Below are 16,682 nucleotides of genomic sequence, written 5' to 3'. Positions count from 1 at the left end.
CCCAGTCAATGCATATAACTAATCCCTAGTTTATCTATTTTATAAAACCGAATTATTACTTACTGTGTTTTCTGGAGGTAGACCTCAACCTATATTGACATTTTTCAGTAATTTATTTCTCCCCTGAATTTTACTTTAAGAAATAGCGTTCAGGAGTCTCACTGGTTTTGCTGAGTCTTGCGTGTCATATATAACTTAAATCGATGCACAAGTCATCTCTTAGCGAATGTGGCTTCATGAAGTTGAGAATCCCACAGAATATAAATGCATCCACTAAAGACAACCAGGCCTTCTCCCAAAATAATGGTAGATTGGAGTCTACGCAGTATCTCCTGCAGCAAATTTCCTCTCAGTTGTTTATGACTCACGGTCTTTTTTTACATTCACAGTTTCCTAGGAATTGGTCATTATTGTTTGACACTGATCACGGTCAGGCTTGGTTGTTCATCCCAGAGTTTAGACAAGGGTCAGAAGACACAGTCTCTTTTTCTTTTTTTTTTTTTATTGGCAGAGTTTTCGCTTTCCTTTTCAAGACGTGCCATTCAACTCAAAAAGGACCCAACCGGGCCATCTTGTATTACTACTGCCTCGTCTTCTCTTTCTTGGTGATCTTTGCAACTGTCCATGCTGTACCACCGCTTCTGTCCTCCTCCTCCTACTGTTAAAATCTGACAGTGGATTTTGCCTCCATCTGTTTATTTTTCCATAGCCAAACAGCCTATGGGTTTAATTGGAGGGAGGATGTTCTACAAGTCACTGCCCTGGCCCACTTGATCCAAATGAAAGAAGCCGTCATTGAAAGGGCTGTGGGCACTGACTTGTAAAAAGGAGGATCCTGCTTCAGCTGTTTGCATGACCTGGGCACAACAGCAAGTTACCAGTGGCCGAGCAGGAATGAAGGTCAAGATTGGCCAACCCTGAAACAAAGGCTGAGATGGGAGGCCTTGGAGATGCTCAGCCTCCTGACGTGCTTGTTACACACACCTGCTGGGCTATAATTATGTAGCTTAAAAACAGGCTAGAACGGGGAAGATTTGCCATTAAGAAGAGAGACTGATCAAAGCCAAAGGCTATTTTGAAAAAAATGTTCATCCAAGACCCACAAGCTGAAGCTTTCTGTCCTTTCCATATGAGGCCTATTAGCTGTAGCCCAGGAATGCTGGGGACGATGTTTCTCATACCTGCCTGAACACCCAGCAATTGCTCCTCGTGTGTTTTGGCTCTAAGCCTTTTGCCAGTCATGGGGACGAGGTGTTTTCAGTCTTTGTAGGATACTGGTGCAGAGCAAGAATGTGGGAAGCAATCCATAGCCTGTCTTTGGTTTCCAGAATCCGTTTGCTGTGTGACCTTGGACATATTGTTTAATCTCTCTTTAAACTCTGTCTCTTCATCTGCACCACAGTCATGCCACCAACGGCCTAGGGTGTCTGTAAGAATTACATGAGATAATATTCAGCACTGTGCCCAATACACAGTCATCTCTACGCAGCTGGCTGTTGTTTACTGGTAGTCGTAGAGAAAGACAATTTAAAAAGGTATGAGAAATATTCTTGGTTAGAGAAGGATCCCACATTGCTACAGACTCGGAGCCTTGGTGTTCTTTTTTTTTTTTTTTTTTTCTTTAAGCCTTGGTGTTCTAAGAGTCCCCGCTCAGATTTTCTGTTTTCAGGGGCTCTTAAGCACTCTGCATGGATTAACTGTAGTGCCCTAAGGCATGAGGCAAATTAAGAGAAATTTAAAATTCTGAGTAACAAACCACAGAAATTCAGAGTATTAAAAATTCAGATCACAAGCAATTTTTTTTCCTTTTTAATTCTCCCTTTATGCATGAAATGTGTCATTGCAGACTCTTACGGAATGTGAAAACATACCAGAACACAGCTTAATTTCAAACCATAGGACATTTGAACTTAAAAATGGTGAAGTTTTATATTTAAAAAAAAATGCAAGCTTGTGTTCCTACTAGGTTTTTATTGCTCGTTTGGTATTTCAAGGAAAAATGTCATTTCTTCACAAAGAGGTAGAGAGGGTCAGTGGCTAAGTGAAGCATTGATGCATATCGTGACTGATTTGTAGCCCTCCAGCAAGTTATTTGACCTGGGAAAACCAGACCCTTTCTGAGTTGGGAGAAATAAAAAAGACAGGCCAGCCAAGGTGTCACAGACAAACCTTAGTGGGATAAAATGCCTTTCAAGATCAGTATCTTGGTGCATTATAACTGCTAACCAAATCATGTGATGTACATCACCACCTTGGGGCATTTTAGGGTGGGGAAAATGCTCTTAGCCTTCTGTTAACTGATTTTTTTTTTAAACTATTGGAATTCCCAAATGCCTGGAGCCAGATGAATTAAGTCATAAGCACAGGAGTCTTCCTGTTTCCTCGTCCATCATGAAAGTATAGGGTTCGTTTCATTGAAACTTAGCACTTACTTTTATAAGCTCGGCTATCTTGACATTGCTCACCACTCCTGGTTTTTCCACCACCTGCTGCCCCCTCACTGGGGAGCCCAATGGGGCTTCTAACACTGCTTAAATTCTGGATGAGCGTAGCTGCAGAAGAAGGAGGCACACGGGCTGTCCAGTCACACTTTCTGTGGGTACATAATATAATAAAGTATGGTGTGGAAGAAAAGAATGGAATTAGAGAATGTCAACTGGAGACCGGTCCATCCTGTTTGTAAAGTGTCTAATTAAGCTCCAGCCACACCAATAATCAATCTGATTGTTAAAGCCTTCTGCAGAGTCTGTGGGAGGAGAGCTCAAATCCTACATGGGTTTGAAATAAGAAACCAGTCCTGTAGTCCTGCTTACCGGTTGGCTGACCTGGAGCTGTCACTCGGCATTGCTGGGTCTTTATTTCCTCAGCTTTCGAATTCCAATAATTCTATCTACTCTATCTACCTCAGAGATCGTTGTGAGGACCCAGTGGGTTGGCGAATTCTTTTCCCAAGCAGATTTTGTTTTCCTTCCTACCGTCTTCTGATTTATGGAACACCATAGATATTTTTCTTCCCCTCCTGTAAGCTCATCACAGGATTTTAAGCAGTTCTTCTAAGACAAGGAACTCTCAGAGAATCGGTTGGCCATTGGTGAGTCTCCATTTCCATTTCACAACCAGCAAGCAGAAGGAAAGAATTCAAGGCAAGCAGCCTGATTAGTCATAAAGTCTAATTGTAAGGAAGGCTGGGAAGGGTAGTCTTTAGGTGGGTGGCCATGGGCAAAGCCATAACTCAGGGTGTTTGTTACTAAAAGGAAGGAAGGAGAAAAGATCCTGTGGGTGATAAGGAGTTTCTATCACACTGTGTTTGTTTTCTCTGAAGTCTTTTAGGGGGATGGTCAGTGAGAAACTAATGAGCAAAGAAATAAAACAAGATGATAAATTTTGGATAGTTTCTGGTGGAAACCAAATGGAGGGACAATAATGGGATAGGTGTGGAACACTCAGGGGGTTCAGGGAAGGCCGTTGAGAAAGGTGACATTTAAGCCGGGTCCTGAAGAATGAGGAGTCAGGCTGTGAAGAATGGGTTGGCACATTCTAGTCAGAAAAGAGTGTATGCTGAGGGGAAGGAGGTAGGCACATCATAAAAGTGAGAAGAGACCGCCGAAGCTAGAGCTTAAAGGCTGAGAGTTTTCTCTGTAGAAACAGAAGATGATGTGTGAAGAAGAGGAAGTGGCTGCTGGACAGGCAAAACCATTCAGTTTCATTATTTAATCTACTAGTTTGTATTTGTAGGCATTTACCAAATGGCTGAATTGTTGACACATACAGGAAATGAAAGATAGCACGTTAATAGGATTGACTTGTCCAAATGCCAATTTGGACATTTATCTACAATAAGTAGATAAAGCATTGTCAAGAAAAATGTTCTAGGAAGGGACATAAACAGTATAAGCTTCTTGGCTTTGTATTTAGGACTGAAATTGGTTTTGTTTTAATTCATCCTTAGGGAGCAAATTTCCAGCAAGAGAGTACAGTTTTCCCCAGTTTTACAATTTAACAACAACAACAAAAATGTATGGAGCCCATTTACAAGGACCCTGAGCCGAGTACTTTATATTCTTTATTCCATTTAAGGAAAAGAGAAGTCCCTGTCATTAAGAACCTGACAGCCCATCTGGAAAGACAGAAATATATTCAAAGTTAGGGGTTTTCCTGAAAAATTCAATAACTGGGCTGGACACCAAGCTGTGAGAAGGGATCCCAGTTGTAAACACCCAAATGAGCCCTGCAGGTAGCCCTCAGCAGCAGGTCGGCCCTGGTCATACCGAATGCGTGGCGGGGAGCGCTCTGCTGCAGATATTAACAGGAAATCATTAGGTTGGCCCCGGAAGGTTCCAGATTTGGCCACAGTGGCAGTCTGGGAAGATCCCATCTCCTTGGATGGTCAGAGTTTTATATTACGCACTTCCCGATGACCCGAACTTCATCTGAACTCTTTCTATCATACGCCGAGTGTTGTACTCCTTGCATTTAAGATGTGATGCTTCATGTATGGGAGGTTATGATGTCACATCTCAAAAGGTGGTAATTTTCGCTACCCAAGTGCATCCCGTTTGGGTATAGCATTTTTGTTCGGCTCACCTGACTGTGTTAGCTTGGCCTCTTCTAGTCTGTTGGGTGGTGTTCAGTCCCTCTGGTGGGTAACATCTGCATTTAGAAAATCAGAAGAACCATTTCCTGTGGGGATTGCCTAGCCGAGAAGAGTAGGACGCCGGCTTTCATTATCTTGGAGCAAACATTTTGTCTTCTACATCAACACACTCCCCCTACCAAAGCGTAGGTATATCACCAAAACGTATTCTCTGAATCAGGCTTTCTCAGTCTCTGCACTGTTGACATTTGGGGCCAGAGAATTTTGTCCAAAGCATGGCCTGATAGTCAGTAACGTTCCTGGATTCGGCCCACCAGCTGCCCAGAGCACCCATCCCTGCAGTGTGACCGCCAGAAATGTCTCCAGACACCGCCAAGTGACCCGAGGGTCGTGGATGAGGAGGGAGTGATGTAAATCTCACTGACTGAGAATCACTAATGCAAATACAATTTGAGGGTCCCAGAATCCTTTTCTGCAAATGGCTGTTATAACTGCTGGGTGGTGGTTTTGTTTTGTTTTCCCTGTGAGGTTGATTTGAGAATTATGCCATGTGTTTGTTAATAGTAACAAATTTCAGGGCACCTGGGTGGCTCAGGGGGTTAAGCCTCTGCCTTTGGCTCGGGTCATGATCTCAGGGTCCTGGGATCAAGCCCCGCATGGGGCTCTCTGCTCAGCAGGGAGCCTGCTTCCCCCTCTCTCTCTGCCTGCCTCTCTGTCTACTTGAGATCTCTGTCAAATAAATAAATAAAATCTTTAAAAAAAAAAAAAGGTAACAAATCTCCATTGAGTCCTCTTCCCAGAAGAGTGAGGCAGGATGGTGTGCTTTGGTTAGGCCCTGGGATTTGGGGAGCCCGGTTGTGGCTGGTTGTGAATACCAGATCTGCTTCCATTTAGCTTCGGGATCTTAGACAATGTATGTAAACCTCTCTGAGCCTCAGTGGTCTGTCTCACAAAATGAGGCTCTAAGTAGTAACCCCCAGTACTCACTCTCAGGCACAGAAGCATTTGATGGATAGAAGGACGGCTGGATGGAAGTGGTCAGTCTGGCTTTCTAAAAGCCTGTGATCCTGCAAAATTCTGTTTTTGTGGGACTCCAGAAGGTAAAATACATCCACTGGCTTGATCATGAGTACTAACAGTACATTCATCAAGTATAACTTCTTTTAAAATGAAAAAAAGCATAAATCAATAATAAAGTGATTTGGCTTTGCTTCCAGTTACAGCAAGGGATCACCCGGCATGAGTCACTGTTTGAGGTACAGTCATAGAGTACAGCTGTGACTATCCCAAATGTAGTCATTTCCAGGTGAACCTGCAGTTAAATGATTAACCTGTATTATAAGTGCTATTAAAAAAAAAAAAAAATGCCTATGATGATGCCTTCCCCATCCTGGCATGGTGTTATACCTTTGGGTGACCCCTAATATTGATTTAAGATTCAAAAAGACAGTTTGATCCTTTCTGTCCGAGGCTTTCCCTCAGTCTTTTATTACCCCGGGAAGTCCCCGCCCGCCACCCCCAGCCTGTGGCAGGTGCACGCTCCTCAGCACCGTTGCACATGCCAAGGCACGTTCCTTTTCCTGGGTACCCCAGACAGGAGGGAGCTTGCTACCATGCGTCTCTGTGTGGGCGTGCCCTTGACCGGCCCCTCCCTCCTCCTCTCTGACCTCCGTGATAAAGGAACAGTGAGCAGATTTCCTACCCAGAGGGTGTATCAGGAAACCGCCGATGAAATCAACAGAAATACAGCAGTTCTTACACGGGCTGAAACTCACAGAATTGGAAACCCGATGTGTCAGTGGAAAGACAGAGGTGGGAACCAGACAGCTCTTTCTACTTCTGTTTCTCCTTATTAAGTGGCTGTCCTCCATCCTCACAAAGACATGATGGAACATTAGGGACTTGGATGGAGCATCCTTCATCACAGTTACAACTAGCCTTATCACTTACGGAATGTTCATTCTAAACCAGACACTGGGCTAAGTGCTTCATAAACATAACCTCACTGACCCGTCGCAATAACCCTCTGAAGCAGGCGTTGCTCCCATTTTATGGATGAGAATGCTGAGACTCAGAAAAGCTAAGCAACTCTTTTCCACCGCCCCCCCCAAAAACAAGTGAGGGAACCAGAATGCAAACCCCTGGTACACTCCACCATCCACAGCCTAGAGGCAACAGTTAGCACAAATTGTCATTCCTGTTCCCTTGGGCTATTACAGACACATCTGTGAAATCACATTTTCCATAAACTTGAGATTTCAGGTGAAGAAACGGCTTTGCCTTTTAGACTTGAAGACTCAGTCTCGTGCCATTAACTTCTTTTGCATACCCAGTTGCCATCGAATTATTTCAAATTCCTTAAATAAACCAGAGCCCTTCACCTTTTAAGTAGGGTTTTTTGCTTGTGGGAAGTCTGTTTGCTCTCGATGCAGGGACTTGCTGAATGAAGGCAGAAGCGCTAGTATTTCACTTTTGTAAGTGATAAGAGGGGGAGGTGGTGGCTTTCAGAGATCATGTTTCAAGTCCAGCCCTGGTTTTTATGTGTGTGGGAATGGACGCAAAGGAAAACACAGCTGAGCTGCATTGTGGTTCTTCCTGTAGAACCTGTTCATGCCCAGAGTGAGTAAACCCCAGGGTAGAAATGTCTCCCGGAGACAGCCCCCAGTGAAATTTGTGCCTGGATTCAAAGCAACTCATTTCCCAGGAAGTTATCGTCAGGATCCACGCTCTGGCCTATTTTAAAAGAATGTGTCTCCCTTCTGGGAAGATCTCCCAGGGAGAACTTTGCCCTCTTTCTCCCTGATGGGGGAGGGGGGGAAGGAGCGGAACTGGGGAGGTGTCACTCGCTAGAGCTGCTGATGTCAGTAGCGTGTCAGCCGTGGGAGGCTCTCTTTGTGAAACTGAGTTACACCTAGGTGTCTTATGAAACTCCGTTCAGAGCTCACCGGAGCTGCTCTCTGGGAGAGGGAGGTAGAACGAACCTCGGGGTTTTCCTTCACAATTCTGCCCCATTTTTGGAATCTCTGGATGAAAAGAAATGAAAGCGTCCCGTCTACAGACATTTTAGGAAATGGGTATGTAGCTTTAAGCTTTCACTAGTTAAACTCTTTCCACCTGGGTGATTGCTGTGGTTACACTGACTGCATGTTCGGACCACGAAGGGCTGTGTCCTTAGCATGGGCGGGTTTCTCTGTGTTTGGGGCCTGAGGGTCCACTTTGAACACTTTTGTCTCCCAGTTACGCGTGCACACGGACGTTAAGTTCATGCTGTTCCTTTATGTGACGTTCACATGTTCATAAAAAAGTCTTGGCTCCTGTACTTCGGGACATGGTTGTGCTTTGCAATTATACAAATCACATTCTCCCCTGAGATTCTCTGAGCATAATTTCAAACTCCGGCCAAAGTCTACTAATCATCAATAGTGGGACAAGTTCCAAGTTGTGAGAAAAAGCTGAGGCTCAGGCTAGTACAAGGGGGTTGGGAACAAACACAGAAAATTCAGCAGGGCACTCCATCTCGTGAATGGGCTGCCTTTTAGAAATTATTTGATCTTCAAATGCACATTGCTAGCTAACTTCTGTTTCTCCCAACCAATTGGCAAGGGACACCGAGTGCAGCATTAGAATATCAGCGGCGGGAATGTAAAAGTCCGTTGACAAAGATTGGAGGCTCTAGCAGAAACCAAGAGGGCAACCGCATATTTACCCCCGTCCCAGCTCTGCTCCAGTTCCTGGTGCTGGGTTTCTATTACATTTAGGGGAACTCTTTTAGGTGGGAAACTGGTGTCACAGAGAAGCACCCCTGCATGGGGTTCCGTTTTACTTTCACTTTGCATTCTTTTGAAATTTCATCCTGTGGTTCTACTGAAACGTCCCTTCGATGACCATATTTCCATTTAAATATGAAATCAACATCTTTGATCAGAAGGCATGTGCTTACTGGAAACTGCGAGGATTTCCTAACTATTTTTTATTTAATTGAGTTAGAGGAAAAATAATATGCGTGTTCCCCACACTTGCCTGATTACTGTCAGAGAAAGGAATAGAATGGTTTCAGGTTGTTGGTTTGTAAAAGACGCACCATGTATTCGTGCTTTGCCTTAGTGTACCTTCTTGATTATTTGGTGATTAAGCTGAGTTCCAGATTAAGTAAAAATCAGCATTAATGGGGCGCCTGGGTGGCTTAGTGGGTTAAAGCCTCTGCATTAGGCTCAGGTCATGCTCCCAGGGTCCTGGGATCGAGCCCCGCATCGAGCTCTCTGCTCTGCAGGGAGCCTGCTTCCCCCTCTCTCTCTGCCTGCCTCTCTGCCTACTTGTGATCTCCATCTGTCAAATAAATAAAATATTTTTTTTAAAAATCAGCATTAATTAAGGTGGTGCGTCTGTTCTGTGTTCTCAATTTCTTAGTTATTCCAATGGAAACAGCTGGAGAACTTATATTTCCGTGAGAAGAAATTCGCCGTTGAAGTTCACGATCCACGGAGGTGAGGAGGACAGCCTTTTCTTTGTGTGGTCCCAGTGACTATCCCCGTAACAATGCTGCTGGGAACATTCATGTGCCAGGCTTTGTGCGGACATGTTTTCATTTCTCCGGGATAGACCTGGGAGGGGAATTGCTGGGTCAGTGGTAACTCTTTAACCTTTGGAGGAATTGCTACAGTTTTTCCACAGAACTGCCGCCATTTTGCATTCCCACCGACAGTGTATGTGGTTCCCTTTTCTCCACATCCTCCCTAACAGTTATCTGTAGTTGTGTTTTGTTGGTTTTTTAATAGTCATCCTGGTGGCATACAGTGATAGCCCATTTTGGTTTGGATTTGCATTTCCCTCATGACTAACGATGGCTAAGTGTCTTTTCATGTGCTCTTCGGCCACTTGGGTACCTTCTGTAGAGAAATACCTATTCAGAGTCCATGCTCATTTTTTAATTTAGTCTTCCTGGTCACTTTTAAAACAACAGTTGCCAAGTTATAACCATGGATTGAAGTCAGGATTGGAGGCTCTCTGAGCTTGTCAGAGGAATTCATCATCAGTTTCCAGTGTTTGCCTTTCAGATATGTTTATGGATGCTTGGAGGTCAGAGGGATGGGGGAAACAGCTGTGACAAAAAGAGAACCAAGAGATAAGCCAAATTCCTACAAAGAACATTAGTACCCTTCTCCCTTTTTCCCCACAGCATCTGCCTACCGCCCCTTCTCCTCTTACCCTCTCCTCCTCTGACCATCTCTCATTCTCTTATCTGGTGCATAAGCAGGACACTGGACCAGTGTCAGACTTGTATATTTGCAGACCATATTATCTGTTCAGCCTCTGATGATGTCAGACCCGCCCAAGCCTACCTAGATCTGAAATGCTCTTTTACCTTGAGGAAGGTGTTGACACTGCCCTCTCAGTTGGGTTATCTTTGATACATGATCACCTTGATCCCTGACCTCTTGTGATGTGTGAAGTAGAAGGAATGCAACGATGCTACTTTTAAGTAGAAGTTTTTAGTACAGCCCCTAATTTGAGTACTTCTGATCATTTGGGGTATGTGTACATGCATTTTTGAACATGCCAGTTTTACCAAAAAAGAGATTATCCAGGTGCAGTAGGTTTCTTCTTAAAAGGAGAAAAGCAAATCTTGGCTCCTGTCGGCATCAGAGTGTGGCAGCCAGAAAACAATTAAAAAGATACTTCATGGTCACATTCCTCAGTGGGTACATTTTGTGGTGTGCTGGGCCAGAGGTGAATGAATTGAATATTTTCCTTAATCTTTCAGGATTTCTGTGTCAAGAAGAACCTTTGGGCAAAGTGGCCTCTTTGTGCAAACGTGGTATGCAAATCCTTCCCTCATCAAGTCCATCTGGGTAATGGCGATTAGTCAGCATCAGTTTTACTTGGACCGGAAGCAAAGCAAAGTAAGTCACTGGAGCATTTCTATAGGAACAGACTTCCCTCCCTCATTTGCTTTCTGTTTCAAGATAAGCTTTCTCAGAAAAGATGCAAGCACGTGGGTTTCTGTTCTTTGAGTTTTTGCTTTTTAAACTTTCTGACCAACTGTTTTTAATTTTTCTTACATTTAAATCAGGGGCGGTATATAGCCTGATCTAGGAGTTGTAAGACGTGCCAACTTTTCGGCACGTGTGTACATGGACACAGGTGGCATTCTAAAGTTAATGACTGAACTATATACCATGAGAGAGAGTCATGCATATTTAAACTTTGTCAATGTAAAGCCTAAGTCTTATTTTTTTTTTCTTCTGAAGTGTCACTTGGGCATGTAAAAATTCTAAATTGTCCTCTGTGTTACTTATTCCATAGTAACTTAATCATCTTATTCATTGAAAATAGGTTCAGTTGAGTGAATTCTGTTTCCATGTGGTATACCTCTTAGGCAAAAATTCCTTCAGCCAGGAGTTTAGACGATATCGCAATGGATTTGACTGAGACAGGAACACCGAGGGTCTCCAAAATGGTGACGCTGGAGGCAAAAAGTCAGTTCATCATGGCGAGCAATGGCAGTTTAATCTCCTCAGGTAACGTTTTTGGAAAGTACCAGTGATCTTTACTTTTCACTTTGGTCATAAACTACGTTGGGGGCTGATAAACCACTTTTATCATTTCTATTAACAACAGGACAGAAAAGCAGCTGGCTGAACATGGCTGACTTGTTCCTTTGGTTTTTGAGTCCCTGCTGAACCTTGCTATCTCGCCACTTGAAAGGCCCATTATTTGGGGGGAATGAATAAGCCTGTCAAAACCTGCAACATGTAGCATCGACCAAAGTTTTAAGAAGTGGAAGGAAAGTTAAATTATAAATAGCTTGTATGAACAACACTAGTTACAAGGATAGTGAACGCCTCAGGATTAACATGAAAAGACACTTTCTCCTCATCTGTTCTATCAAGTTCTTCTTCTCCCAATATTTAGTTTTTGATGCAGACAGTTGTCTAGTGCTCTACTTAATATATAGTCAAATGTGGCCACAAGCATCTAACCTCATCTCAACCCCACCTCCCAGTGTGACTGCTTCCCTGAAGTCTTTCCTCAGTAGAAACTCTGCAGTCCCTTATCACTGAGTATGCCTAACTTCACTCAAATGAATTCTCCCCATCTAAATCCTATTGTCAGCTCTTAATCTGAGGCACAGTACGTTCCTTTGCCTCGCTTGCCTGCTTTCTACCAGGACATTCTAAACAACTATCTCCAGGAACATGTTACCTTCTCTCCTGCTCAAAAATGAAATTCTTCCTTGGGTGTGTCTGAAACATTAAACATTTTATCATTGCTTCTAAAATGACTGAGCCAAAATACAGAGGGTATATATAATTACCAGGCTGCATTGGATGCCCAGAAGCATGAGAAAATGTTCTCCAGTTTCCTTTTATTATGTTCGGAAACAAGGAGAAAAGAAATAAATTATTATTTAATAGCAGGCCAGCCTTAAAAGTCCTTTGTCCTTTAAAAAAGGAAGGAAACATGCCTTGTATAAACCTTCCCTGGCCTCCCTTCCAATCTCTCCAGGTTCTCAAGACTCAGAAGTTAGCGAGGAGCAAAAGAGAGAGAAAATCCTGGAGCTCAAGAAGAAGGAAAAGCTCTTGCAGGAAAAGCTCCTGAAAAAAGTCGAGGAGCTTAAGAAGATCTGTTTGCGGGAGGCTGTGAGTGTCTTCTGCTTTGGGGGGGACTCGTCACACTGTGTCTGACAATCTGGCGGGTGTCACTTACCCCGTCTCGGTTCTCTGTCCTGTTTTATAGGAGCTCACCGGCAAAATGCCAAAGGAATATCCGCTGAACATAGGTGAGAAACCGCCTCAGGTCAGAAGGCGTGTAGGCACTGCGTTCAAACTGGATGGCAGCCTGCTGCCGAGTGAAGAGGTAGGAGCACCAAAGCTGAGCATTTCTATTAACAACAAGACAGAAAAGCAGCCGGCTGAACACGGCTGACTTGTTTCTTTGGTTTTTGAGTCCCTGCTGAACTTGCTGTCTCGCCACTTGAAAGTGATACAGTGGACCGAACTGAATTCTTCCTTTCATGCACGGTCCAATTATGGTTGATTCTGTCTCACTATTTTACTCCTCCCAGGCATAGAGAGCGTTAAACAAACCCCAAATGTTTATAAACTGAGTACCTTGACCGTAAGAATGAAGAACTCCAGCATTAGACGCTTCCACGTAAAACCGAGAAACCTTTGACAAATACGTTTGCCCTTTCTGGTGTGTCATTTTTCAGATCTCAGTTCCTCATCCATAAAATGAGGGTCATCCTCATTCATCCTGCTAACAGATACAGGGTGTCATAAATGACATAGTACATGGGCAGCATTCAGGTATAATAAAGTTCTAGTAGAGGGTGAACTTTTTCATTTGCATGTCATCAGATCGTAGGGCCCTACTCCTGTTTCTTGCCCAGATTTAGCCATCATGGCTGTAGAAAATGATAGCAGTTTCCATCCATAATAGAGTGAGATTTGCAAATTTTTTAAAAGGTGTCTTTACTTATTTTAGAGAGAGCACCTGCATGAGCAGGGGGAGGGGCAGAGAGACAGGGAGAGAATCTCATACAGACTCCTCGCTGAGCACGGAGCCCGACCCAGGACTCCGTCCCATGACCCTGAGACTGTGACCTGAGCCAAAATCAAGAGTCAGACTCTCAACTGACTGAGCCACCCAGGCACCCCTGAGCTCTGAAACTTATTGAGTATACCACTCCTGAGCTAAGCAGTGCACACATATTATCTCATTTAAACTTTGCCATATTTTTACAAGGTAGATATTTTCTCTCCATTTGAAATGGAGATGCAGAATGAAAAAAAAAAAAAAAACCAGTAGCACTAAGAAATTAAGCATGTTGGGGCGCCTGGGTGGCTCAGTGGGTTAAAGCCTCTACCTTCGGCTCAGGTCATGATCCCAGGGTCCTGGGATTTAGCCCTGCATCAGGCTCTCTGCTCAGGAGGGAGCCTGCTTCCCCTTCTCTCTATGCCTGCCTCTGCCTACTTGTGATCTTTGTCTGTTGAATAAATAAATAAAATCTTTAAAAAACAAAAAAAATTAAGCATGTTTCCAGGGTCATTCAAGAGGGAACCACCAGAAAGAGAAATCAAACTCAAATGTATCTGTCTCTAAAGCTAAGCATATAAATACAACTTTCTATGTCTGTGAATCTTGGCTTAGGAATAGGAATCTCTCCTTGAAAAATATAATTGTCACCTGACCCACTAAATGAAGGAAAGGCCATTCCCTTCTTTAAAAGGAAAACAGATTAGTGAGAAGTATAAGTAAGTGGATGAGGGAGGTCTTGTCTTCTAGAAAAGTGTTGGAAGACGCCTGTGCAGTCAACTTAGGAAGGTTTTATTCTCAAAGAGCATCTGATCTGAGAATGTACAAGAACTGGTATCATTGTCTAAATGCAGGATCCTGCTTTGCAAGACCTGGAGAGCAATTTCCTAATACAGCAAAAGCTAGTCGAAGCTGCGAAGAAACTTGCCAACGAGCCAGACCTTTGTAAAACCGTGAAGAAAAAACGAAAGCAAGATTACACGGAGGCAGTGAAAAAGCTTCAGGAGATTGAAAACGCGATAAATGAATATCGAATCAGATGTGGAAAGAAGCCCAGCCAGAAAGCCACAGTTATTTTACCAGGTTCGTAATAAGTAAGGTTTTTCCGGTCACATATGATGGTAGTAGCATTTCCAAGTTCATTGGGTGAGAGATACAAGAAAGGACTGGTTTAAAAGTAAGTTTCTTAGGGTGAAAATGGTTTGGGATGTCAGTCTTGCAAGTGTGTAAACATGGTTTTCACGGACATTCTCACTATGGTAATACTACACTATTGCGTTGCTTTCATTTGCAGGATGAAGGCACATTCGTAGCAATATTGGTTGATAATCACCTTTTACTGGCCTCACTCGTTGCAGGAAATCGAGCTGGCAGCACAGAGTAGTAAAGAGAGCCGGGCCTACCCAGCCGTTTCTCAAAGGGTTTTAATGCAGGGACATACATTTGTTGAAGGGCCTATCCAACATTTGTGAAAAGAGCTCTTACAGTTCCTGTCAATTGTGGAAGCTATTTAAAGCTCAGGACAAATGTTGTGATAGAACATGAAATGCAGAAAGCAGAGTATTAAATCATAATCACAACATGACCCCGACATCATGTGAAGATGGACCTTCAACAACTGGTTGGAAAATATTTCAAAATGCTAGTAGTTGTGGTATTTCAAATAACTTGTTTTTCTTCTATTTTCAAAATTCTCAACATTATATCCTTAAGACTTTCATAATCAGAAAACAAAGTACACTGAAAATCTCATTTAAGTCCATTTCAGGTTCACTTGGCCTTACTTTATCAGCATGGTTTTCAGCCTTGATCGCTGGTTGAAATATGATTAGATTTCCTTGATCCCAAGACTGTTTTTATCACATTTAAACATCTGTGAAATTTGAATAATTTTACACTCGATGGCGTGTTACAATGGGCAATACTTTTTCTCGTTTTACTGAGACATAAAATAATTGTGTCAGATTGGATGAAATGTGGTGACTAGGTTTGGCGTATACTCGGATTTGGGGAGGTCTGGTTTATAAAGCAGAGATACGGCGTTTTGGAAAGGGATGAACACTTGTTCATCCGCTACAGCTGGAGAATTTAGGATGGCTCTGAATCCAAATGAGACATCCAGTTGGCTTTGGAGGTGGTTCTGTTCTGGACCTACGGAGATGGGTGATTAGTGATGTACTTAACTTTCATAACCATTTGTTGTGGCCCATTCATCTGCAAACTGTGCAGGATTCAAGTGATCTCCTTTACAATGAGTGACATTTGGGCAGCAAATGGTGCCATGGTTGAAGATATATGGGGTTGATTTTTTTTTTAAGTTTGCCTGACAGCTGACTACACTGGCACCTTGCCTTCAGACTCTGTCTACTGTGTGTACAGTGAAGAGATCGTCTGCCTGGCTCTGGTGGAGATTGCCACTTGAGATCAGATGGGGGAGATTTCCTTCATGATGGCGTTGAAGCCTACCTTACCAGGACCTAACCCTGGGTGTGGAATGATTTACCAAGGCAGATGTGCACATCTGTGTTGCCTCCTGTTGCTACATACATTTTTTTTTTTTTAAACATTGGATGGGTAGCACTAATACTCAGGAGCGTTACGGGTATTTCCAACCCCCAGAATGCTATGTCTAGGTAATAAAAGCAATAACTATAGCTAATACTTATTAAGCATTTGTCCTGTACAAGGAGGTGGGCTAAGAGCTTGACATCCATTATCTTAATCACCTTAGCACTGCATACTAGGTACTATTCTTCTTTGCATTTTAGTTGAGCCAAGTAAGGCCAAGAGGGATGAAGTCATTTGTCCAAGGTCTCACAGCTAGTAAGTGTCAAAACCAAGATGGGAACCCAGGTCTGTCTAATTCAGGGGTTCTCAACCAAGAGCAGTTTTGCACCCCCAGGGGATGTTTGGCAATATCCTCAGACATTTTTGGTTGCCGAAACGGGGCGTGGCGGTGCTGCTGTTTGACAGCGGTTGGAGGCTGAAGATCCTACAATGCAAAGGACAGCTCGCCCCAGCAAAGATGATCCAGTCCAAAATGTCAGTAGTGCCACATGAGAAACCCGGCTCTAACTGAAATGCTCGTGCACCACCAAGTGTTCACCTATTAAGAAAAGGCCCTTGTCTTCAGGGAGGGGTCGAAAAATAATTTATACTAACAACAGTTATTTTCAACCCTCATTTTCAAATGAGGGTTCAAGTCTATTTCTCATTTATGACATGAATGGCATGATTTTTCTTTCCAGTGTGTTGGTCGTAAGCCCTCAATGTCTAAGGTAAAGTTTTCATGCTATGTAGAAGCTAGATTGAAAACTAATTGAAAACAAAAACTGCGTTGAAATCAGTTCCATTTCTCTTAAAGATTTTATTTGTTTGTTTATTTATTTAGAGAGCGCATGAGTGGGGGAGGGGCAGAGAGTGAGGGAGAGAGAATCTCAAGCAGACTCTGCTGAGAGTGGAGCCCAGTGTGGGTGTTGATCTCACGACCCTGGGACTCCCAATACCTGAGCTAAAATCAGCAGTCAGATGCTTAACTGACTGAGCCACC

The 16,682-nt window shown here is 43.3% G+C and overlaps 1 protein-coding gene across 6 annotated transcripts in view; it reads left to right on the top strand.

Annotated features, from left to right (window-relative positions):
- FRMD4B (FERM domain containing 4B) overlaps positions 1-16,682 on the top strand; it is a 323,466-nt gene that overhangs the window by 289,802 nt on the left and 16,982 nt on the right. For all 6 annotated transcript variants that reach the window (XM_059161477.1, XM_059161479.1, XM_059161475.1 and 3 more), the window contains 6 exons: positions 9,002-9,078; positions 10,356-10,494; positions 10,971-11,112; positions 12,101-12,234; positions 12,332-12,451; positions 13,987-14,215. In XM_059161477.1, coding sequence (XP_059017460.1) covers positions 9,002-9,078; positions 10,356-10,494; positions 10,971-11,112; positions 12,101-12,234; positions 12,332-12,451; positions 13,987-14,215 — 841 coding nt within the window. The remainder of the gene's footprint in view (positions 1-9,001; positions 9,079-10,355; positions 10,495-10,970; positions 11,113-12,100; positions 12,235-12,331; positions 12,452-13,986; positions 14,216-16,682) is intronic.

This window comes from Mustela lutreola, chromosome 2 (genome assembly GCF_030435805.1).
Source record: "Mustela lutreola isolate mMusLut2 chromosome 2, mMusLut2.pri, whole genome shotgun sequence".
NCBI lineage: Eukaryota > Metazoa > Chordata > Mammalia > Carnivora > Mustelidae > Mustela > Mustela lutreola.
The sequence above is the reverse complement of the archived record's forward strand: the minus strand, read 5'-3'. Positions and strand labels throughout refer to the sequence as shown.